The 25,948-nt window shown below is 43.0% G+C and overlaps 1 protein-coding gene and 2 long non-coding RNA genes across 4 annotated transcripts in view; 2 read left to right on the top strand and 1 right to left on the bottom strand.

Moving 5' to 3' along the window:
* The window catches only part of LOC147367910 (uncharacterized), a 28,164-nt gene extending 19,857 nt beyond the window's left edge, over positions 1-8,307 (bottom strand). The window contains exons 1-3 of the long non-coding RNA XR_015168787.1: positions 7,722-8,307; positions 4,765-4,859; positions 3,078-3,110 (exon numbers count right to left, since the gene is read on the bottom strand). This is a non-coding gene — a long non-coding RNA (uncharacterized LOC147367910). The remainder of the gene's footprint in view (positions 1-3,077; positions 3,111-4,764; positions 4,860-7,721) is intronic.
* LOC147367911 (uncharacterized) lies at positions 1,678-4,257 on the top strand. 2 transcript variants are annotated; one of them, XR_015168789.1, is made up of 2 exons: positions 1,678-2,089; positions 4,051-4,257. It is a non-coding gene; the product is annotated as an uncharacterized LOC147367911 (long non-coding RNA). The 2 variants fall into 2 exon arrangements; XR_015168788.1 differs by having other exon boundaries at positions 1,795-2,094.
* A 99-nt stretch (positions 8,308-8,406) lies between the features above and the next one.
* Positions 8,407-25,948, top strand: part of STOM (stomatin) — a 33,846-nt gene continuing 16,304 nt past the window's right edge. The window contains exons 1-2 of the mRNA XM_086414036.1: positions 8,407-8,535; positions 24,263-24,366. Of these exons, the coding sequence (XP_086270162.1) occupies positions 8,475-8,535; positions 24,263-24,366 (165 nt within the window). The 5' untranslated portion in view covers positions 8,407-8,474. The remainder of the gene's footprint in view (positions 8,536-24,262; positions 24,367-25,948) is intronic.

The raw sequence follows: 25,948 nt of genomic DNA, 5'->3' as shown, positions 1-25,948 counted from the left end.
GTCCTTTCCAATGCTCGTTAATGCAACATAATCTACTCTGTCTTAACTTATAAACTGGCACATCTTCTTTCAGAGTCTAAGCAATTTAAAGAGAATCGGTTCTGTCTTCAACAATGACTAAAAACTTACAGAGATGGTGCTGATTAGAGGGAAATGGGGGAGCTTTAGCGTCAGAGTGACCTAAGTTTAAATCTGTGGTGTTGCTTGCTTATTGTAATAATAAAAATTAGTATATAAAGTCTATATAATATACAATTACTTTCAGCAACCACTAACACATGCGAAGCTGCTTACTACGTGCCAGGCATTGTGCTGAGCACTTTACGTGGGTCATCTCGCTTACTCTTCCATTTTGAAGATGAGGAAAATGAAGTTTAGGGTGTTAAATAACTTGCCCAAGGTCAGAGAGCTATGAGATGGTGGAACGAGGACTCTAACCCAGGCAGGGGGGCCACAGCGCCCGTGGTCTTCACGACTCCTCTACGCTGTCTCCCAGAGCGACTCCAACCAGATTAGTTTCCATCTCAGCTTCCTCAACTTAGGATGAGGTTGAAAACTACCAGGCAAGGTGTTTATGAGGATTAAAGGAGATACTATCATTCCTGGCATACAGTAAGCATTTAAGACATGGTAGAGTCGGACATGACTGAGTGACTTCACTTTCAGTCTTCACTTTCATGCATTGGAAAAGGACATGGCAACCCACTCCAGTGTTCTTGCCTGGAGAATCCCAGGGACGGGGGAGCCTGGTGGGCTGCCATCTATGGGGTCGCATAGAGTCGGACACGAATGAAGCGACTTAGCAGCAGCAGCTAGTATTTTTCAGTAGCTAAAATGTCACTCATTTGTGCCTATTCTATAAATGGAGATTAGTCAATATGCAATAAAAGGTAACGTTAGTGAACACTTGTCATGACCTATGGGAATGCTGTACTGTAAAAAGACAGGCAGCACAGGCACAATAATCAAATCCTACATTACTATGCTTGCGTTCCTTAATGGCTGATATGGAAATTATTGCTAACTTCCTTAAATAAAGGTTTTTTAAAATAAAGATACAGTGTACAAATAGCACCCATAAAATTTCCAATGATGTATCCAGTAACTTCAAACCATTATTATTATTATTTAATATTTATTTATTTTCTTTGGTTGTGCCAGGTTCCAGTTGCAGCACGTGGGATCCGGTTCCCTGAGCAGGGATTGGACCTAGGCCCCTTGCACTGGGAGCATGGAATCTTAGCCACTGGACCACCAGGGAAGTCCCAAGCCATTATGCTTTAAAGTCCAAGAAAAAAGGTTTCAAGAATGGTGAGAAGATATTTTATGCTCAGATCAGATCAGTTGCTCGGTCGTGTCCGACTCTTTGCGACCCCATGAATCGCAGCACGCCAGGCCTCCCTGTCCAACACCAACTCCCGGAGTTCACTGAGACACGTCCATCGAGTCAGGGATGCCATCCAGCCATCTCATCCTCTGTCGTCCCCTTCTCCTCCTGCCCCCAATCCCTCCCAGCATCAGAGTCTTTTCCAATGAGTCAACTAGCCACAAATGATAAGTTGGGATCATTCAATAACCTTATATTCACATATTAATTGTTGACTACATAAGAAAACACCATTATTAAATGTGAAACTATTTATTCTGGGCCCTTTCTTTAACTTCCTCATTTCTTTTGCTTCCTTATGTAACGTTGTAAGAGTATATACTTTCTACACAGACAATCATGTCTTCTGCAAAGACAATTTTATTTTCTCCCTTCCAAATCTGTATACTTTTCACTTCCTCTTTTTCATTAGTTAGGAGTTTCCTAGGCGGCTCAAGTGGTAAAGAATCTGCCTGCAACGTGGGAGACCTGCGTTTGACGCCTGGGTCAGGAAGATCCCCTGGAGAAGAGCATGGCAACCCACCCCAGTGTTCTTGCTTGGAGAATCCCACGGACACAGGAGCCCGACGGGCTATAGTCCATGGAGTCGCAGAGTCGGACACAACTGAGCGACTATCACTTTCACTTTCAGGACTTCAGTATGATGTTGAAAAGGAGTTGCCTTGCTCCTGATGTTAATGGGAAAGCTCCTACTGTCTCACTGTTAAGTATGATGGTCACTGTAACTTTTCTGTACATGTTCTTTATCAAGTTGAGAAAGCTTTCTCTATTCCTTTCTATTTATTCAGTTCTTATGATGAGTATTGGATTCTGTCAAATGCTTTTTCTGCATCTGTTGATAGGATCATGTGACTTTTCTTTGTCCTGTTGATGTGATAGATTATACTGACTGATTTTCAAATGCTGAACCATTTCATATGTAACTGCATATAATTCTTTTTATATGTTGTTGGATTACATTTGCTTACATTTTGTTGAGAACTTTTGTACCTATCTTCATGAGCAACATTGGTCTATAGTTTTCTTTTATATAATGTCTTTGTCTGATTTTGGTATCAGAGTAATGCTGGTCTCATAGAATGAGTTAGGAAGTATTCCTTCTGTTTCTATTTTATAGAAGAGATTGTAAAGAACTGGTATAATTTCTTTCTTAAATGTTTGGTAGAAATCACCAGTGACCACATCTGGGCCCAGTACTGTCTGTTTCAGAAGGTTATTACTTATTTACTTTAATAGATAAAGGCCTATTCAGATTGTCTGTTACATGATCTTTTGATAAGAGGGGTTCATTCCATCCCTCTTGTTAAGATCCTTCATAACTTACAGCTTCATAATTACCTTCTAAGTTTGGCATATGCTTTTTAGTCCATTGTCATTTCTTATCACTTTCAATTCCCGCATATCTGATTACATACATTTCCCCCCAAATATCAAGCTCTGACATACCAACATGCATTTACAGAGGCATCCTCTGTATTCCAAAAGCATCCTTTTCTAACTTGTATTTGTCTTACTAAACTCACCTTTCTGCAGAAGCTGTTCTTGATGTCTCCAGGCAGTTTAGCTGTCCCATTCAACTTGTATAATAGAGAAACAAAAACTATTCTTTAAAACTACCAAAAATGCCAAGCTTTTAAATAGTTATTGTTCCATGTAATTCAAGGTATACAATAAGCTATATGATACTGACCTGGTTGTAGATTGTGTCCTTTATAAACATTACCTAAAACAGACACATTTGACACATCAATGACTGCAAAACTGAACAATAAAGCATCATTTCAAGATAAAGATTAAGTACATACCAAGACTGAAGGCAAACATGAGTACTCATTTGGACGCATGCTTAGATGCGTCATTTGTCAAGGCTGTATTATGAAATGTTTGAGTCTTTCTGTTTCTCTTATTTATTCTGAACGATTAGGAGCTTAAACTCTGGAGTCATACAGACTTGAGGGAAACACTACTTATAATTTGTGAGATCTCGGCCAAGGGAGTAAACCCAGTCTTGGTTTCCTCGGGGGATAAAAAAATAAATAGTAATTGGTAGTGATAGTAAATGATGATACTAATATTACTAGAGTTACTAAAAATAGTGTCATTATATAGACCTCTCTTTCCTTCCACATACAATGGTGGAAAGAAATATTTTTTTTACCATGACTCCATAGTGCCTTGTGAATAATAACCTATTGAAAAGAGAACCCCTTCTCCAACATAATTCTCCGTTTTTCATTTTTATAACTTTGACAAAAGTAGTTGAATATAGCAGTCACTAGATGGAGCAACATTCCTAGCAGAATAATCCTTCCTAACCAAGAACTTTCCATTTAGTATTTAATAAAAATAAATCCTGTTTAGAAAAAAATCACTCACAAGTAGATTACCTGGTACATTTTGTTACGTGGTACACTTGAACATAAATGATTTCGAATACCTCAGAGATATGGATATGAGAAAACAAGAGAAATATTTGGATATACCACAGTCATATGTGCTATTAGAAGCTGAACTGGGTTCCCCCAAAAGTTGTATGTTGAAATCCTAACCCCCAGCACCTTAGAATGTGACTATATTTGCAGGTAGGGTCTTTAAAGAGGTAATTAAGTTAAAATGAGGTCATTAGGCTAGGCTCTAATCCAATATGACTGGTGTCCTTATAGGAAGAGGGGATTTGGACACAGAAGTATGCAGAGAAGACAACATGAAAACACAAGAAAAAGAAAATGATCTACAAATCAAGAATAGAGACCTGGAACAGACGCTTCCCTCAGGCTCCTGAGAAGAAACCAACTTTGCCGAACCTTGGTCTTAGACTTCTCACTTGCAGAAATGTAAGAAAAATAAAATTCTGATGTTTTAGCCATCCAGTCCATTGTACTTTACTATGTAAACCGCAGCAAACTAATACAGGCTTCCCCGATGGCACTAGTGGTAAAGAATCTACCTGCTAATGCAGGAGACGCAAGAGACTTGGGTTCAGTCCCTTGGTCGGGAAGATCCCCTGCAGGAGGAAATGGCAACCCACTCCAGTATTCTTGCCTGGAGAATTCCAGGGAGAGAGGAACCTGGCAGGGTGTAGTCAAGGGGGCTGCAAAGAGTAGGATCTGACTGAGTACACACACAGAGCAAACTAATACATGTGGAAAGGAATACCAGAAAGTGAGCGCCGTGCAGGCAAGCATTTTTGTCTTTTTTGTTCAGTGTTATATTCCAAGCACCTAGAACAATGCCTGGCACATAATAGGTGTTTGATAAATATCTGTTTTGTGAATAAAGCAGATTAATAAAATTCTTGCCGTAGATGACTCTACTAAATACCAATGATGTTTTCTATTTTCATAAGATCCGAGAACATGAACACCCAGTGCTCTTACCAAGTACCGTGGTGTAATTGGTCTGCTGCCATAGCCCATATACAATAAGTCCTCTGGTGAAACTCCTGTTATGATTTAGTTCCTGGAGTAATTTCCTGAAGAACAGAAGAGTCAAGAAGACAAAAATACTACTGTAATATAATAAATGTGAATTAGTCCACAAAGAGAAACAGATCAACCTTGTTAGACCCCTCCTGGGGAAAATTCCATAGATACAGCTTGCTGGTAATGCTGTTCTCACATAAGCATTTGGTTAGCTGATTTCACCACAGGCATTGTGTACAGTCTGGAATCATAATTTAAAGGAAAAGTAAATACGACTTTTCTCTGCTGTTCTTCAAGTGCTTTTTAGGTGGACACAGAAAAAACACTAATTAAATTGCCTTCTTACATATTCAGTTACAAAGTCACGGTGCATGTCTGTCTTAAACCCATATCCACATCTTAATGTCATCACTATTATCATCAATTGATACTTAATTTGGTACCCTAAAGATGCTAGGAAAATAACAGCAAAATAAAAGAAATATGGAATGAATACTTTGATTTTAAATTATATGCAAATATCCTTTAAATAGGGCTTCCCTGGTGGCTCAGATGGTAAAGAATCCCCCTGCAATTTGGGAGAGCTGGGTTTGATCCCTAGGTTGGGAAAATCCCCTGGAGGAGGGCACGGCAATCCACTCCAGTATTCTTGCCTGGAGAATCACCATGGACAGAGGTGCCTGGTGGGCAACAGTCCATGAGTTTGCAGAGTCAGAAAAGACTGAGCAACTAAGCATAGCACAGCATATCCTTTAAATAACAGCTGGAGGAAAAATTCACCAAAATGATAATAGTTCTGTTAGAGGCAATAATACTATAAATAATTCTTTCTCTTTTCAATTTGTAATTTTATATAATAAGTCTCAGTTTTTAGAGCATAAAGTTCTAAAAAAAACATTCTTCTAATCATTACTGAAGTGAAAATCACTTAGTCGTGTCCAACTCTGTGACCCCATGGACGGTAGCCTGCCAGGCTCCTCTGTCCATGTGGATTCTCCAGGCAAGAATACTGGAATGGGTTGCAAAGCCCTTCTCCAGGGGATCTTCCCAACCCAGGGATGGAATCCAGGTCTCCCGAATCGCAGGTGGATTCTTTACTGTCTGAACCACCAGGGAGCCCAAATCATTACTGAAATTCCTTCAAAGAGAGAGGATGATACAACAGTATTTATTTTTAAAGTATGTTCTAAATTTTATTCATTAATTTTTGGCTGCTGCACGCAGGCTTTCTCTAGCTGCAGCAAGCGTGAGCTACTCTTCATTGAGGTGTTCGGGCTCTAGACCGAGACTTCAGTAGTTGGGGCCCACAGGTTCAGCTGCTCCACGCCCTGTGGAATCTTTCCAGATTAGGGATCAAACCCTCATCCCCTGCATTGGCAGGTGACCACCGGACCACCAGAAAGTCCTATTTATGTTTAATCAATAAATTTATATAGAATATGCATGAGAAAGCCAGAATACAATAGCTTCATGGGCAAATAAAATTGAGCATTTTAAACTCTTAAATCTGGAAATTCCCATCTACTTTGAAAGTAATTTAAAAATCAAGTCAAAACTTGTTCTCAGTTTGGGGCCTGGAATTAGCTCCCATACTGATGCAATCTGAAGCCAGGGCCAACACATGTTTATCAAAGTCTTCGTCCCAAAGGGAGAAGCCGCTTTTCTAATTCTCCAGAAGTGATGCTGCTGGGATTGCCTTGAGATTTGAATCAAGGCAGCAGGAGTAGTAGTACAAACATGAAATCCATTCCGAAATATTTCCCTTTCCAGCAAAAATGAAAGCTACTTTCCCACCATATACAATTTGTAATCAAGCCCTCCCTTATTAAAGGTTTTAATTAGCTGCTTGTGCATTCACTCCTTATTCCTGGGAACCATGGCATAAACAGGAAGTTCATGCCTCTGGGGCTCATTTGTTGCAGAATGGAAAATATGAAGCTGTGGACTTTCCCAAGGATGATTCAGAGGGAAAGGAGCCTTAAACTGCCATACTCCCCTCCTTCTTTTTCTTCTCCAGAAGACTTAAAAACCAAGCCACTTCACAAGCAGTACTCCACTCCCACGAATATAAACAGTTCTTTCCCGACGTGACTGGAGATAAACTTGAGAGTTCTGCCTTAGGCTTGTGCCATACTCTACTGCCTGCACCCCAAAGCAACCATGATCTGCCACTCAACACCCTTACAATTGTGTGTGCTCCACTGTCTACGCTGACAACCACAGGGCTCCAGAGCTAAAACTAGAACGCCTACCATATCAACCACCCAGACACCACACTGTTGGATATTCTAAGGCCAAGCCCATGGAACAGCCCTGCAGCTTGACTGTAACGGTCGCTATACAAAACTAGGCCTGAGGTAAAATGACACAGAAGGATGCATACTTGGCGTGCCACTGTCGATTTCCTAGCTTTGATACTACACCTAAGATTTAACTATGAGAGGAAACTAGACAGAGTGGACACATAAGCTCTCGCTACTGTCTTTGCAACTTGCGGAGAATCTGTATTTATTTCCAGATGAAATGTTTTTAAAGGGCATCTGCTCGTGCACCTCGCCATACTTTGAATGGCTTGCATCCGGACAAAGCATCCAGAATAAACACAGCCTGGTTTTCCACCGTGAGGTTTCAGCCACCACCCAGCAGAAAGCTGGAGGTGGGGAATACTCTCGCTAGTGCTTTTCTCTCTGCCTGGGATTCCCTCACCGACCTCCCACTCCGCCTGTCCTCCTTCCCAAGGCTGGCTCCTTCTCATCTCTCAGGTCACACCTCAATGCCGCCTCCTTACAGAGGCTTTCCCTTGGCCCGGTATCTAGAGTGGCTACTCTCGGGGCTTTCTGAGTTCCCCGAACCCTTCACTGCGCGCGCCCGTGGCCACGCGTAACGATCTGCTTTGTTTACTTGCCGGTTACCTGTAACAACTCCCGGAGGGCGGGCCCCGTGTCTCCCCTGGCGTGCTCGGTCCCCAGCAAGGAGTACCCTGCCCGACTACGGCAGGGAGAGGACTTTATTTCAATAAAGGGCACCTCATTCGAATTCACTCCTTTGGGCTCGAGGCTGGTCGCACCGCTTTCTTCCCCTCACACCACGGGGGCTCCCTGTCTAGGGCTGGCTTTGGTGCCCTCACTCTGGGCACACGCGTGCCCCTCTGCTTCCTCCCTTCACCTGGACCCTACCCGCCCAAGGAAGGCACCATCTTCTTCCAACTCGTTTGCCCAGAAGGGAGCCGTTTCAGAGTCTTTCTCCATAGCCTTCCCTCAGGCCATCCTCTCAGCCCCTTCCCGTATCTTCTCAGCCCCTTCCCGTATCTCCTCAGCCGGCGCTCCCACCCCGGTGGCCTCCGCTCTTCAATTCCGGCGACGCCCCTCCTTCCGGTGCTGCCCCGGCCCGGACCCCGGCCTCAGGGGCGCCTCGCCCCTCAGGCCACGCCCCTCAGCCCTTGGCTAGCTGGGAGGGCGGGAGAAGAGGCCGCGCGGGAGGGGAGGGCGGTGGCTGGGGGGGGCGTGTCCTCCCCGGTCCTGGGCGGCGATTGGCTGGACCGCGGAGAGGGGGCGGGACTGCTGCCTGTGTCTAGGGGCTCCCGGGTCGTCTCCGGGCATTCTTCGCAGTTCCACCTCGGGCTCTGGCGACTTCTACGCGAGAGTAGCGACTCTGGTTCAGGCAGCATGTCTGACAAGCGGCCAGCAGTGGACACCCAAGCTCGGCGGCTTCCTGACTCCTTCAAGGGTGAGCCCCGTGCCCCTGGCGAGGCCCGGTGGGGTCGCCCGCCGTCCCCTTCACCTCCTTTCGGGAAGAGCCCCAGCCCAAAGGCCCCAGGAATGTCTCCGAGGTTCCATAGCTGAGTGACCGTTGCTCACTACCGACGTTTCTGCCCGTTGTACGCGGAGAATGACGAGCCCTACTTCCCAGGCTGGGGGGAAAGTTGTAGGGATGTTAGGGTGCAGAATGCACGCCCAGTGCCCCGCACAGCCGGGACGCGGCATCGAGGGCGTGTCTCCGGTGCCCACAGCCAGAGCAGGGACTCGCGTTATCCAGCGGCTGCCAGATGCCAGGCCCTGTGCCAGCTCTTTCCCCTCGTTATCTCGTGGCGTGCACGAGTGACTGGCGGCAGCGGCTGGTGGAGTCGGGGCTCAAACCTGCCCGCCACGCCCGGGGCGCGGGGGAAGTCGGCGTCTTCGCCCCACTCCCCTCCAGCCCCATCCGAAGACAGCTCCGCCACCCCTCTCTCGCCCACCCTCAGAGTAAGCCCGGGTCCTCCCGAGCTACAAAGAACTCTTTCTGGTTCCCACCCTGGCCAGTTTGTCTTACTAAACCCCGCAACAGACCCGTGCGGTTTCGCCATAGGTTCCCTACACAGTTGCGGAAGAAGGCTCGTGTTGGCATCCTTCCTGTATCTCTTTCCAGCTTCACGTTCCGCCTCACTCTGGCCCCTCCACTTAACTTCCTTTGTTCTAGGAACATCGGCATCCTGGCTTTTGGCCCTCACTAGGAATTGTGAGTTCCCCACCCTACCAGGGCCTTCCCAGTCTTGAAGACAGAAATTGTGTGACTCAATTTGTTCCCCTGTGAAGGGACTAGCACTCTTGAGGGGGCTATCTCCTTGGGGGAGATGGGGGTGGTTCATAAAGAGATGCTGTAAACCTCTCAGGAGTACTGGTTCCCTCCCAAGGGTTCTTAGTGATCCAAAGGAATTCTTTCTAAGGACAGAATTTCAGACAGAATGACACAGTGAAAAATTTAGGGGGCTGGGTGGGCTTTTCCGGCACCCCACAAAGAACACTGTACTGCAAGGGTCCCCAGACTCTGGGATTTAATGCCTGATGATCTGAGGTGGAGCTGATGTAAGGATAATAGAAATAAAGCGTACAGTAAAGGTAATGCACTGGAGTCATCCCGTCCACCCTACCCCCGCCTCCACGGTGGAAAAACTGTCTTCCGGGAAACTGGTCCTTGGTTCGAAAAATGTTGGGGACCGCTGCACTGGACTCGTCAATTCTGATTGTTGGTGATGACAGCCTTGTCATCTAACAGACTGATCTAACATGTCCCCATTTCCTTTCCCAGCAGTCTTTGTCTTTAGTTCCATTCCAGGAACATCAGAAGAATTATAGAAATCTTAAATTGTCGCTTTTTTGTACCTTGGAGAGTTATTTTCCCAAATCAGGAGTGTGGTAGAGAGGATATTCTTGAAGAATCTGATACTCAAGAGGCTGAATTACTTTGTCACACAGTTTATGAGAAATGGAGTCAGATTTTAAGTCCGGATTGTTGGCTGATCCTAAAACTTGCCAAAAATTGTGCAGTCTGCCTCTTTGATAGTCAGTTGTCTTTTTCTGGAAGGGAAGGTGGGCAGGATCCTTTCCTCTTCACCCTGAAATCCCAGTGGGAAAATAGAGGACCATGAGGACAATGTTAGAAGTTTGGTGACACTCTGGTAGGAAATCTGTGGAAGTTCTTTGGGAATAAACATGATCTTTTGGCTTAATGTGATTTGTTTTTCGTGCTCACAGAACAGCATTCACTCTTTAAGTTCTTTTTCTTGATTCTGCACTTCACTACTTTTTAGACAGCAGTCTTTAAGAATCTAATGAAAACTGTGCACCTTTTCCTCTGAAAATCATACATATAAACAAAATTTTGCCTGGGCTCTGTCACTTTTTTTTAAAAAATGTAAGACTTAGAGATGTGACACTGATAGGAAAGCCAATACGAGAATTTATTAAATAGAATTCACCGAGTGCTTGCCATATGCCAAACAGCCCAGATACTTTAAAAGCATTATCCAGTGCAGTCCTCTAACAGCTCCACAAGGAGAATGTCATTCTCTATCCCTTTACAGCCAGGAAACTGAAGCTCAGAGTGGGAAAATCACCCACACCTGTGAACTAGGTTCAGCCTTGAACTGACTTTGCAAATCATTTTCCCCATCCTAGAGCTGTTTGCAGAAAGTGAAGGTGTTAGTCACCATTCATGTGGTACTCTTTGCAACCCTATGGGCTGTAGCCTACTAGGCTTCTCTGTCCATGGAATTCTCCAAGCAAGAATACTGGAGTAGTCATTCTCTTACTCCAGGAGATCTTCCCAACCCGGGGATTGAGCGTCCAGAACCAGGGATTTAACCCAGGTTTCCTGCGTTGCAGGCAGATTCTTTACTGTCTGAGCCATCAGGGAAGCCCTAGGGCTGTCTCTGAAATGCATACTCAGAAGGAGGAACTTGTCAAGCATCAGTAGACGCTGAGAGACCGCAAAGGAATCTAGCTTCAGTCAAGAACCCCTGGATAAGACAACTCCAGAGGGATGCTCCAGAGAGAAGCAGTGGAATATAAAAGACTAAACTGTCCCATTATGATTTTGCTGATAATTAGTCTTAGGAACATAAATATGACCAAACCCTCAGGCAAGACTAGTTTTTCTTTAAAACCAGTGCGTTCACTTTGTAATGAAATAATGCAGGTGGGTTACAAAGAAATGCATGATTTTAATTAAGAGTCATGTCAACAGAATAAATCCCTTTGGGAGAATGCCTGAAAATAAGCAGAATCAGGGGACTGCTTTGTTTATTTCAGTTGTTACAGTCAATCAGATGGGGAGTACTTTGTAACTTATTTAATAATTAATCTGAGTTAAATCCATCAGTGGTCATAGATTAACTCAAGCGATGACAAGTCTGCAGAAGTTGGCATTTATGTCATTTTTCATAATTAGGTTATTGGACCCACCTCATGGTGTAACTTGCACACTGTAAAAGACGAAGTCACTGATCACCTGGTCAACTTTGAAGAAAAAAAATTTTTAATGTTGATAAATATGATAAAGATTGGATTCAAAGTCTGTTTTGTAAGAAGATGTCAGAAAACACTTTGCTGAAAACTATTGCAACCAGAAAAAGTGAGCCCCTCTTCTCTGTTTCTGCCTGACAGTCTGTGCCAGCCTCTATCATAATGTTTATTACACAGTACTGTAAATATAAATTATAATCACCTTTGTTAGACCAGGAGAGCTTCTGAAAGCAGAGGATTGTGTCCTTGATCACTGTAGCAAGTTCAGAATCAAGTGCCTAGTAGGTTTGCAAAAATATTTGTTGAAAGAAAGAGGAAGGAATGAGATAAAGTTTACATTAATGGAGACATTTTCTGTTTACAGTTTGTCTTATTAAGTTTGTTACAACTCAAAATGATTGATTTTAGGGTGTGGACTTGTTCCTCATACATGTCCTCATTACAGATAGACTCTCTGGGTTTATGTTATCGATAAAGGGATTATAATTGTCAAAGTAATACATTGTACTTAATAAGGAATCTCCTTTGCTTATGAAAGTGTGGGAAGAGCAGTTAGAGGCACAGTAGAAAGAAGGAAGTGTGTGTCAGGTCTCTGTTGACACACATCATCCTTCCGTTCTTTTTGGACCTTGGTCTATACTCTGAGACTTGTAAAGACACCTGAACCCCAAACATTTGCCCTGACATTTCAGTAGATTAGCCTTGAAGTTACTGGCAATAACAGGTCTGTCCTAAAATATCAGACAATGAAAATCAGATACCAGCCTTGCCTAGTTGTAAACATGCATGGGTGGTAAGACTGTATAGATAGCAAAATGAGGGTGGAATCTAAAATTCAAAGATCTGAACTGAGACCTCAGTAGCATCACTCACCACCTGGGTCACCTGGGGAAGTCCCTCAGTCTCCAGAGTTGGTTCCTCATCTAGATGTTGAGCGTCGTCTTTCTGTACTATCTAGCTTCCAAAGTTTGGGGTATCAAATGAGAACATTTTTGTGAAGGTACTTTTGAAACTTTAAAATGTAAATTACTAAGATATTATTTATTGGGGACAACAGAATTAAAAAGTTAACAAGAGCTTAGTAATTATACAGCAAATTAAAATTTATGGACAAAAAGTGTGAAAGTCCAAGAAAGTTTAGGACTCTGACTTATGTCCCCAAATGTGGTCTGTTTCTCCTCCAGGGACAGAATCCCCAAGCAGGTTGTTAGTCTTGATGTTTCTCTATGGTGTGCAGGTCCCAGAAGGTAATTCAGTTAATACAAAGTTTATTCCTATGTACTGTCAATAATTACCTTACAGTTCTGATCATAATAATGGCTACTATTTACTGAACACTTCCTAAGTGTCAGGCACTCTACATATTTTCGAATATGAGATAATAACTATTCTCTTCCCTCATTTAGTGAAAGTGAAGTTGCTCAGTCGTGTCCGACTCTTTGCAACCCCATGGACTGTAGCCCACCAGGCTCCTCCATCCATGGAATTTTCCAGGCAAGAGTACTGGAGTGGGTTGCCATTTCCTTCTCCAGAGGATCTTCCTGACTCAGGGATTGCACACAGGTCTCCCACATTGCAGGCAGACACTTTAGTGTCTGAGCCACCAGACTCTTAAAACTTTTCACTTTCCTAAGTGTCAGGCACTCTGCATATATTCTCATATGAGATAATAACTATTCTCTTCCCTCGTTTCACTTCCCTGGTGGCTCAGATGGTAAAGTATCTGCCTACAGTGGGGGTTCAACCCCTGGGTCGGGAAGATCCCCTGGAGAAGGCAATGGCAACCCACTCCAGTATTCTTACCTGGAAAATCCCATGGACGGAGGAGCCTGGTAGGCTGCAGTCCATGGGGTCGCAAAGAGTCAGACATGACTGAGCGACTTCACTTTCCCTCACTTTACTAATAAGAAAGTTTAGCAGTAGAATGGAACTCTTAACAGCAAAACCCCAAGCTTTTAGCCACTGCTTAGCTACTCAACTTCAGTTGAAGAATTGGGAACCTTAAGAGCTAGTTCCCTTATGTTTCTGTTTTCCGTTTTTTATTTAAAATGATGTTGCCCTCCAAAGACTTTTATGAGAAAAACTCAATTATAGATACTTTAAAGGGCTTCCCTTGTGGCTCAGCTGGTAAAGAATCTGCCTGCAATTCGGGAGACCTGGGTTTGATACCTGGGTTGAGAAGATCCCTGGGGAAGGTAAAGGCTACCCACTCCAGTATTCTGGCCTAGAGAATTCCATGGGCTGTGTAGTCCATGGGATCGAAAAGAATCTGAGCGACTTTCACTTTTCACATTCACTTAAGATGTCTAGGGCTTCTTCCCTGGTGGCTCAGACAGTAAAGAATCTGCCTGCAATGCAGGAGACTCAGGATCGATCCCTGGGTGGGGAAGATCCCCTGGAAAAGGGAATGGCTATCCACTCCAGTATTCTTGCCTGGAGAATCCCATGGACAGAGACCTGGCAGGCTGCAGTCCATGGAGTCACAGAGTCGAACACAACTGAGTAACTAACACTTCAGATGTCCAAGTGAAAGAGCTAGGGGGGAAAGAACTGAAGAAGTATAAGGGTTTTGTTCTATTTAATATATTTCAGGCTCAGTCTAAATTTAATTAAGAACATCAATCTTTCCAGACATGTGTCATATTCAGTCCGTACCGTCCCTGAATTCTCTAACCTCATGGGTGTAAAGGGCTGATTTTAAAAAGAGAAAAGGAAAGAAAGCATTTGGGGAAAGCAGTATGACCACTGCTTTGGGACAGAGGATGATTCTGAATTGTGTGTGTGTGTGGTTGTTGTTTAAATAACACGGGTTTATAAGTTTCACGAGTAAAACAACATTGTATTTCTACTTCTATCTACCTCTCCTATTACCTGCTCACCACCAAAAACTGATGAACTGTATTCTGGGATCTATATATGCACATGTAACTTCCATATATCTTCTGTAATAGCCTTTTCGTCTCTTCCCCACGGAACAGCAGAATCTGGAAATGCCCTGGAGGTCCAGTCATTAGGACTCCTAGCTCTTAGTGTTCAAGGGCCCAGGCTCAGTTCCTGGTCAGGGAACTAAGATCCCACAAGCTGCATGGCACAGCCCCAAAAACAACAAAAAAACAAAAACAGTAGACTCACGCAGCTCATTCAACAGCTGTTTACTTAACAAATGCTTGAGCACTTGCTGTATGCAGGTGCCCTGCGTGACAGCTCACGTGCTCTTCACACTGACCCTCTGAGGAGGGGCTCTTTTTAGCCCTCTCTTTAGATGGTTGGACGAAAGCACAGAGTTAAGACACTTGCAGAGAACACACAGCTGATAAGCAGCAGAGCCAACTCTGAAGCCACAGTGCTGTACTATTTTAACAAGGCCAAAAGTCAGGAAAAGACAGACATCGAGTAAGATAGTTACAAACGTGAAAAATGGTATTTAGAGATGGTAAAGTGCTATAGATTCGCAGAGGGAGTCCTTTTAAAGACTCAGGTGTTCAAATTTGAAATTACTGATGATACTCTCACCTATTTTTTCTCCTCTTTTATGGCTAGAAATACTCAAATGAAGGAAAGCTGCAGAAAATCCTCAAGATGTTTGGGAAATAAAATACTTACACTTATTTAATTTCTGTATTCTTTTTGAGCTAAGCACAGCATTCCCTTTATTTCTTTTTTTTTTTAATTGAAAATATTCCTTAAACGACTAGACTGTTTCCTTACTTCTCACGGTAAACAAACTCCAGGTTTTATGGTTCCGGTCGCGTAGCGCGCCGTCAGTACTGGTTCTTTCTGTCTAGTATGTGTGGGTTTATGACAGGGAGGGAGAGTTAGTCTTTGGTCCTGATTTTAACTTGATACCATCTGGCCTGTAGCCAGTCCAGCCCAGAGAATAATTTCTTCCCTAGAGGTTCTAGGATACGGGCATTCAAAGAACCATCAACCATGCCTAATTAAAATAATCATTTGAAAGATGGATTATAGAGTGCTCTTGTTTGCTTTCAGAGCTTCTGCCCAGTGAATTGCAAGTTGCGATCATCAGTCGAGTAAATGCCATCATTTTCTCAACAGACATTTGTTGATACCCTGCTGTGCTAATCTGCCTCCTCCCCGCTCTACCTGTTTTCGTCTTTCTCTCTATAGGATGCTGCCTGCACTTTTGTTGTTTCTCTTCCTTCCTCCATTTCTCTTATTTGCCTTTTCTTCTATGTTTCCTTCCCTTCTGTGTCTCCTAAAATCCCAGTCGATTGAAAAACACAGTTATTTAAAATTTTGATTAATTGAAGACACATTTACATTCACATATTTTATCTGCCCTTTGCTTGTTTCCACCTTGAGTTCTTATTTAGCAGATCTTTCAAAGACCCTGTTTCAAAACAATATAAGGGAAGAGAAACTGGTTCTGTGGAAAATATACCCTTATTTGAAAAGTTGGAAGAAAGAGCCAATGTCTTATTTAACTTATGATTTCCTCTTCCTCAAATAGATGAATATGGTGTAGAACAGGACTGGGTCGCATACCCATGGACCCAATCTGGCTGACCGCCTGCTTTTGTCAGCCCCACAAGCTGAGAATAGTTTTTATACATTTTTTTAAAAAGAGGAAGATCTGAAAATTATAGAACTCAGATTTTAGTGTTCATAAATTACACTTTTCTGGAACTCAGCCATGTCTCCTCATGTGTAGTTTGTGGCTTCTTTTGTGTAGTATTCACTGGTTGGTACAGACTTTATGGCCAATAAAGCCTTGTGTTTATTCTCTGGCTGTTTACAGGAAAAGTTGCCACACCTTGATTTTGAATCTCCAGTGAGGCCGAAAAAGAACACCTGTATGCTGAATAAATATGCTTTTAAGAAAAACTCAAAAAATGCCAAGACCTTTCATTTTGACCTACTGTTACCCCTTAAAACTTGCTGTTAGAACCAGATAACATGTTTTGAGACTAAATTAGCCAGGCTATCTTTCATGATCCAAGCAACACTGTTCTTGGCAATTTCTGATACGAAGTATTTCACCGCATTCTGGGAAGGAGAAAGGAAAAAGTCATGCTTTCAGTCTTCTCTCTCTCTTAGTCGCTAAGTCATATCCGACTCTTTCGACCCCATGGACTGTAGCCTGCTAGGCTCCTCTGTCCCTGGGATTCTCCAGGCAAGAATACTGGAGTGGGTTGCCATTTGCTTCTCCAGCTTTCAATGTTGGTATTTCAGTATTCGCTGCCACACCTCTTCTTTCTGTGTGAGTAATGTGTATGACTTAGTCAGATTTTCATATACGCCAGAAGGTATTTACTTGAAGAGGAAATCCAGTATCTTTTGAACTTTAGAACAGAGTCACAATAGTAAACAGAATTGATCATTTCACATAATTTCTAGTGGTGACAAATTTAATCATCCTTAAGGAAATTGGCTGATATGGGATCATGATCAGCATGCAGTGCTCTGATATTATGCATGTTATGATCTTGAAAAGACTGTTTTGCTCCTTGTCTGGAAGCCAACCCAACAACAATTGCTCTACAAGTTGGTTTTGTTCTTTTTTTTTCCTCATTTGTTTCATGGTTTTGTTTTGTTTTTTTCATTTGTCTCTTCCCAGAAAGTCTTTTTCTTTAGTACTTTGGTACTCTGAGAGGAATATTTTATGCCTACTGTATAGATTTTTATAAATATGAGAAATAATGTATATAAGAAGTTAGCTTGTGGCTGACATGTAATAGGCATTCAATAAATGTTATTGTTAGTACTCATAAAAGATACCTCCAGAATGAGAGAAATTTAAGAATTGTGTAATTTCATCTTTTCAGCAAAATTAGTTTACACTATGAAGATGTATAGAAGTTTTACTACAAGTATATTCAAAACAACTGAGTTTCTAATTGAGAAAACTGGACACAGCCTAAATGTTCATCATATGAAACAATGGAATATTATAATAATAAACGATATTTAATTGCATCTTTTTAATAATAAAGGATATTTAATAAAGGATATTAATAAAGGATAATAAAGGATAAATAATAATAAAGGAAAGGATATTAATAATAATAAAGGATATTTCCTGATATGAAAAGATGTCCACAGTATACAGGAGGAAAACAGATTTTAAATTATTACATATACCACTATATCATTTTGGGGAAAAGAGAAAAAAACAGGACAGAAATTTACAGGACATATATATCAGTTCAGTCGCTCAGTCATGTCTGACTCTTCACGACCCCATGAATCGCAGCACGCCAGGCCTCCCTGTCCATCACCAACTCCCGGAGTTCACTCAGACTCACGTCCATCGAGTCAGTGATGCCATCCAGCCATCTCATCCTCTGTCGTCCCCTTCTCCTCCTGCCCCCAATCCCTCCCAGCATCAGAGTCTTTTCCAATGAGTCAACTCTTCGCATGAGGTAGCCAAAGTACTGGAGTTTCAGCTTCAGCATCATTCCCTCCAAAGAAATCCCAGGGCTGATCTCCTTCAGAATGGACCGGTTGGATATATATATAGCAAGGCAGAAAATAATCACCATCTAGAGATAATGAAAGAATAGATCACTTTTTCTTTGCTCTGTTCTGAACTATAAGTTTGATATAGTGATAATGTCTTGCTTTTAAAATAAAGTAAGATTTTTTTAAATGTGTGCAAGTTTCTTGGAAGAAAGCCTAATGGAATGCTCAATTAAAAAATGTTAATGTATGGGCTTATATCTATTTTCAAAACCTTGCTTGGTCAAAAATTTATTCTAACACAGTTTTCAGGAAAGAGTTTGAGAGTGAAAAAAAAAAAAAACTCTAAACCGGGCAAAATAGTGTTTACAACCACTTATCATGGGGTCCCTGACCTTTACAATTGTCCCTACCCAGCAATATCAACAGGTATCTCAACCAAAATATCTCAGAAATACCTATTACTCGTTATTTGTCTTTTAACCTCATAAAGGTAGGAGGGAGGATCCAGTCCTCAAGGTAATGAATGGGAATCTTGGAGGAAATGAATGTCCTACAGTTTGGGGGGAGTTACTGAGGATTTCTTTTCCCCTTGACTTGTAGTAACTGTAGATGATTAAGGGTTCAATTACAGCCTGGAGTTTAAACCTCACCTTTCCAAGGAATGTGATTTTATACATCTTTTAAAGCTATAACCAGGTGGGGAAGAGTTTCAGGGTGAAACAGTGCTGATTCCCCAGAGTGTGTGCTCAAATTATTTCTAACTGAGCCTTTGAAAAGTGAAAGACCAAGCCCAGTTTTCTGAAAATCCACTTAATTTCTTCTTCCTCTTGATTGGCAGTCAAATCCCCTGTACTCATCTGGTATTAATAATTCATTCATAAATGAGCCTCCTGAAGGTCTTTGACTCTCCAGGCCTAGCCAGTCAGGCACAAAGTGAGGGGAAAATTAAGTAGTTTCAGAGGTTTTTGTCAAGAAGGGAAAAGGTGCCTGCTGCTACGTGCTGCTAAGTTGCTTCAGTCGTGTCCGACTCTGTGTGACCCCATAGACAGCAGCCCACCAGGCTCCGCCGTCCCTGGGATTCTCCAGGCAAGAACACTGGAGCGGGTTGCCATTTCCTTTTCCAATGTGTGAAAGTGAAGTCGCTCAGTCGTGTCTGACTCTTCTCGACCCTATGGACTGCAGCTTACTAGGCCTCTCCGTCCATGGGATTTTCCAGGCGAGAGTACTGCAGTGGGGTGCCATCGCCTTCTCCGATTTTTTTCCCACTATTTGTGGTGGAAATAGAACACTTGAATAAAATAGGAGAGTGACAGAAAACTGTCATCTGTGTTTATTGAGCAATATTGCCTCAATCCTGGGAGGCCAGTCTGATTATTCAAGACACAAAGGTTCAGAGAGGTAAAGACCACACAAGTAAGAAGTCACAGAGTTGAAACTGGAAATTCATCTTACAAGGGATTCAAATGCGTAAAGAAATTATACATCCAGCAGGTAAGCTAAGAAGTGTTTTATATCCTCTCTCTGGGAGATAACTGTGCTAGACATTGAAAATATAAACATAAAAAAGAAACAGCCCTGCCTTCAGGGTGTTTATCGTCTAGGATGTTGAGAACGCGGAGCTTTGCCTGGAGTAAGGGAATCTTGGAGCAGTGTTTGAGAGAGTACCGGACGCTGTCAGATAAGTTTTTGTGCCCCATCTATTCCTTGTTTGGAATTCCTTTCACTTTGGAAACCTAGGCCTGAGCCTGGCAATGAGCCTTGAGACTGTCTTTTGCTATAAATAGCCACAACTGGAATTAAGAGGACTTCCTCTGTGAGAATATGAGATTTCATTCTCAGAACTCCTACCATGCTTTTCCAGTTTGGAGTTTGTCTTGAGGAGTGCTCCAAACACAACAGCTTCTTTAATAAGGATTTTTTAATTATTATTATACAGAGGCAAAGGGTCAAAGAGTGAGTTGATTTATAACATGGGCTTTGGAGTGAGATGATCTATCTTTGAAGCCCAAGTCCTCCATTTTGTGTGACCTCGGGAAAAATGTTTTTTCAGTGACTTCATTGGTATGGTACTTCAATTCAGTTCAGTTCAGTCACTCAGTTGTGTCCGACTCTTTGCGACCCCATGAATTGCAGCACGCCAGGCCTCCCTGTCCATCACCAACTCCTGAAGTTCACTCAAACTCACGTCCGTTGAGTCGGTGATGCCATCCAGCCATCTCATCCTCTGTGGTCCCCTTCTCCTCCTGCCCCCAATCCCTCCCAGCATCAGAGTCTTTTCCAATGAGTCAACTCTTCACATGAGGTGGCCAAAGTACTGGAGTTTCAGCTTTAGCATCAGTCCTTCCAAAGAAATCCCAGGGCTGATATCCTTTAGGATGGACTGGTTGGATCTCCTTGCAGTCCAAGGGACTCTCAAGAGTCTTCTCCAACACCACACTTCAAAAGCATCAATTCTTCGGCGCTCAGCTTTCTTCACCGTCCAACTATCACATCCGTACATGACCACTGGAAAAACCATAGCCTTGACTAGCCGGACCTTTGTTGGCAAAGTAATGTCTCTGCTTTTCAATATGCTATCTAGGTTGGTCATAACTTTCCTTCCAAGGAGTAAGTGTCTTTTAATTTCATGGCTGCAGTCACCATCTGCAGTGATTTTGGAGCCCAAAAAAATAAAGTCTGACACTGTTTCCACTGTTTCCCATCTATTTCCCATGAAGTGATGGGATCAGATGCCATGATCTTCATTTTCTGAATGTTGAGCTTTAAGCCAACTTTTTCACTCTCCTTTTTCACTTTCATCAAGAGGCTTTTTAGCTCCTCTTCAGTTTCTGCCATAAGGGTGATTTATCTGCATATCTGAGGTTATTGATATTTCTCCCGGCAATCTTGGTTCCAGCTTGTGCTTCCAGCCCAGCATTTCTCATGATGTACTCTGCATATAAGTTAAATAAGCAGGGTAACAGTATACAGCCTTGATGTACTCCTTTTCCTATTTGGAACCAGTCTATTGTTCCATGTCCAGTTCTAACTGTTGCTTCCTAACCTGCATGTAGGTTTCTCAAGAGGCAGGTCAGGTGCGCTGGTATTCCCATCTCTTGAAGAAGTTTCCACAGTTTATTGTGATCCACACAGTCAAAGGCTTTGGCATACTCAATAAGCAGAAGTAGATGTTTCTCTGGAACTCTCTTGCTTTTTCCATGATCCATTGGATGTTGGCAATTTGATCTCTGGTTCCTCTGCCTTTTCTAAAACCAGCTTGAACATCTGGAAGTTCACGGTTCACATATTGCTGAAGCCTGGCTTGAAGAATTTTGAGCATTACTTTACTAGTGTGTGAGATGAGTGCAATTGTGCGGTAGTTTGAGCATTCTTTGGCATTGCCTTTCTTTGGGATTGGAATGAAAACTGACCTTTTCCAGTCCTGTGTTCACTGCTGAGTTTTCCAAATTTGCTGGCATATTGAGTGCAGCACTTTCACAGCATCATCTTTCAGGATTTGAAATGGCTCAACTGGAATTCCATCATCTCCACTAGCTTTGTTCGTAGTGATGCTTTCTAAGGCCCACTTGACTTCACATTCCAGGATGTGAATGGTATGGTAAAGTGAAATTAAAAACACCTAACTTCCCAGGGACTTTGTAAGGAGTAAATGAGATACATGTCTAAAGTAATTCAACACAGTGCAGGAAGTATAACAAGCTGCCTAAAAAGGCTGCTGTGATTCGTATCTGTTACAACAGCACCTGACCGGACTTCTCTCCACAAGTGATGTGTGGCCTTGCTTGAAATCTCTCACTGAATGTGTCCATGCCCCTCAAAGAGATAACTTAGAAGCCTCCAGGGTTAACTTGGATCACTTGTAGAACATTTACCTCACACCATGACACAGGATCAGAAAACTAAAGTCACGCATAACGAAAGGACTCATGAGGGACTTGCCTGGCTGTTCCTAAGACTCCACGGTTCCACTGCAGGAGGCACAGGTTTGATCCCTGGTTGGGAAGATCCCACACGGCACGGCCAAAACCAAACCAGACCCAAGTACTCATGTATATTTCTCATCTTTCATCTTGGGTTTTGGAGCACTTGACCTGGATGCTCACATGTGTCTGTCTTTTCTCTGTGCTCCCAGCCGTCAGTCTGCTGCTTTCTTGACCTCCTGTTTATTCAGAACCTCTTCTCGCTGCCGTCTAAATTGCTCCTCTGATCTAAGGAATCACCCATACCTGGCCTACCTCTTCCTCTCTGGCCCCCTCTCTCCCTCTCATTATTAAAACAGCTCCTGGAAAGACCGGCCTTCCATGCTTGAAAAGAACAGGGATCTATCCCTGAGCCTATTCAGGCCCTCTGTCCCCCACAGAAAGGAAACCAAGAACCAGGAAGACAGCAGATACAGAGAGTAGGAAGCAGCTCAGGAAGAGCAGGGGGATTTCCAGGATGGCAGTGAGAGGCAAGCGGAGGGAGCCCGAGAATCGATCAGTTCAGACGCGGCTCCGAGCTGCTTCCTCAGCAGGCGAAATGGGTAGAATACCTGAGCCTGCGCAAAGGAGGTGCAGACAACTGAAGAGAGTGGAGTCGTTAAGCACACCGAAAAGTACGCAAAAGAAGAGGACAGTGACTCCAGAAAAAAAATCAGTAAATTGTATGAGTGAAAACAAATTACGCCTCACTGCACGGCTTAGCTCTGAATCATGGTTGCATATTTATGAAATATAAAATTTGATATTTTCATGCAATTCCAAGGATAGGTGTCTTTATGTGGTGGGGGAGGGTTAGGAAGTCAACAGATGAAGCTTAAAACTGTAAAAGCAATAACAAAACCCGTGTGTCCTTTAGAAACAGGTAAGTCGGATACCACAACACACAGCTGAAAGAGCACTTGCCTTGAACAGAAGAAATCGGAAGAGGTGAGCAGAGGACTGCCCTCTTTTTTGCGCTCGTCTTGTGGAACTATTTGACTTTTTTAACTTTGTGCAAGTGTAATTGATAAAAATTCCTTGACCCCCTGTAGCTCAATTGCTGAAGAATCTGCCTGCAGTGCAGGAGACCCAGGTTTGATTCCTGGGTTGGGAAGATCCCCTAGAGAAGTAAATGGCAAACCACTCCAGTATTCTTGCCTGGAGAATCCCATGGACAGAGGAGCCTGGCAGGCTACAGTCCATGGGGTTGCAAGAGTCAGACACGACTTAGCAACTAAACCACCAATTGATAAAAATAAAACTGAAACAGAAAAGGCACAAATGCTTAGCAACAAAGCCTGAAAAGGAAGCTGAAAGAATAATACCTAGAAGGGAAGGAAATAGGTTGCAAATTTTATTTACTTTGAAAAATTTGCATGCACAAAAAGGGTTTGGAAGAATATTTATCATCTTGGAATTGAGTAATTTTCCCCTTCTTTTCTATACTTTTCTAAACTATTTGGAGTGGGACTTGTATTAATATTATCTTTGTGATCAGACAGAAAGCTATTTCAGGAAATTCCCTGGTGGACCAGTGGTTAGGACTCTGCACTTTCAGTGCCAAGGGCATGGGTTCAATCCCTGATCGAGAAACTAAGATCCCACAAGCCACACTGCACAGCCAAAAACAGAAAACCCAATTTCACGTTACAGAAAAGGTAAAGTGTTAGGAATGTAGGAGGAAAACCATGTACAAAGATGTTCATTATAGCATTTTCATAATAGTAAGACAGCAAAACCAACATGGGCGGTAAGCTGTGCGTATGCCTAGTGAGATGTTTTACAGATGGACCTAAGTGAGCTCGTAAAGTATATCATGATTTTCACCTTTAATTACGCTGTACCCTCAGCTTAAATGGCTTTTCCCTCCGTCCCCTTCTTTGTCACTGGTTTTTCCTTAACTGTCACATCCCGCAAGAAGCCCTTCTAACAGCTGCCGCCACTGCCTGCCCACCCTGCCCACCCCACCCTGGTTTCACCTCCATTCCAACAGTGTGGTGTGAGTTGCTCCTATTCTTGTGTTTTCAGAATGTTCTGAACAGACGCTGTATCTTAGCGCTTAGTATTGTAATGATTTTGCACTGAACTCCACCTTCTTGGTAGTTGGGTATGGATCGTTCTGTCACTTCGTCACACAGTAAAGATCAGGGGAGGAGCACTTGCACTCAGGGTTTTATGTGGACTCGATGGGCAAGTCCATGTAAACAACTGACCTTCAGTGAATGGCGAGGATGAAGATGGGGCTCATGCTAAGGACAGTGGTAAGAACTGTATGTTTTTCTATTTCCACAGATAGCCCCAGTACAGGCCTCGGTGTCTGTGGATGGATTTTGGTGGCTGTATCGTTCTTGTTCACGGTTATAACTTTCCCAATGTCAATATGGATGTGCATAAAGGTAAAAAAGATTTCATTCACATCTGGAACGGGGTCAACTCATCAGTACATAAGCCCATGAAGGGTGTATGTGTGTGTAAGAGAGACCATACTGACCTATAATTCTTTTCCCTTCATCTCTTGAAAAATTTACCCCAGCCGCCTATTACAGTGGGATTTTAAGACCGCTTTTCAGGGACTTCCCTGGTGGTCCAGTGGTTAAGACCCCACCTTTCAATGAGCTGGGGTGTGGGTTTGATCTCAGGTCAGAGAACTAAGGTCCCACATGCCTTGGGGTGTGGCCAAAAAATAAAAAATTTTCTTTAAAACAGACTTCAGCCCCTATCCAGTCAGCCCTTCCTGCGGGTTAAAGTAAGGATCACCACCTAAAATTTTCTGGAATCAGGGATGCAGGCCAATCCTGTGAGAAAGTCCTCCAGAGTCAGGGTTCTGAGGTGTGGCTGCAGGCGCCACTGTTCACTGTGTGACCTTGGCCGAATTTCCTCACCTGTCAGATGGGAGGAGTGGCAAGGTCTGTCTCATGGGGCTGCTGTGGGGGTTAAATGAGCTACGTACTCAACACAACACCTGCCGCGTGGTTACTGTCCCCCCTGTGCTGGTGTTTCTTCTATAAAGTTATTCAGTTCAGTTCGTGTCCGACTCTTTGGGACCCCATGGACTGCAGCACGCCAGGCCTCCCTGTCCATCACCAACTCCTGAAGTTCACCCAAACTCATGTCCATCGAGTCTATGATGCCATCCAACCATCTCATCCTCTGTTGTCCCCTCTCCTCCTGCCCTCAATCTTTCCCCAGCATCAGGGTCTTTTCCAGTGAGTCAGCTCTTCACATCAGGTGGCCAAAGTATTGGAGTTTCAGCTTCAACATCAGTCCCTCCAATGAACACTCAGGACTGATCTCCTTTAGGATGGACTGGTTGGATCTCCTTGCAGTCCAAGGGACTCTCAGGAGTCTTTTCCAACACCATAGTTCAAAAGCATCAGTTCTTCGGTGCTCAGCCTTCTTCCCAGTCCAACTCTCACATCCATACATGACCACAGGAAAAACCATAGCCTTGACTAGACGAACCTTTGTTGGCAAAGTAATGTCTCTGCTTTTGAATATGCTATCTAGGTTGGTCATAACTTTGCTTCCAAGGAGTAAGCATCTTTTAATTTCATGGCTGCAGTCACCATCTGCAGTGATTTTGGAGCCCAAGAAAATAAAGTCTGCCTCTGTTTCCACTGTTTCCCATCTATTTTCCATGAAGTTATTAATACTGTGATAAATGACAGTCACTTACATATTCCTAAAAAGATAAAATATGCTCTAAGAATTTTCAGATTAGTTACTATTATAATTTAAGGAACCAGAAGACAAGCTATAAGGCTGTTAACTTTTTTCCCCCTGTGTTGACAATTCATGAGTAATTGAATAACATTGTTAACAGCTGAGGAGTGAAGTTGTGAATTTGCTTTTGTATACTCTTTGTATACTATCCAGATTTTACTCAGTGAATATCTACTGCTTTTGTAATCCACAAAAAAGTACTTAATTCTTGGTTATTCTGGGAGGGGTCACTAAACATTAACATGTTGCCTATAG

The sequence above is a fragment of the Bos grunniens genome, chromosome 8, assembly GCF_055505025.1.
Source record: "Bos grunniens cultivar Pamir isolate PY7600 chromosome 8, Bosgru_T2T1.0, whole genome shotgun sequence".
NCBI classification, from domain to species: Eukaryota; Metazoa; Chordata; class Mammalia; order Artiodactyla; family Bovidae; genus Bos; species Bos grunniens.
Note: the sequence above shows the minus strand (reverse complement) of the source record. Positions and strands in the feature narration are given on the sequence as shown.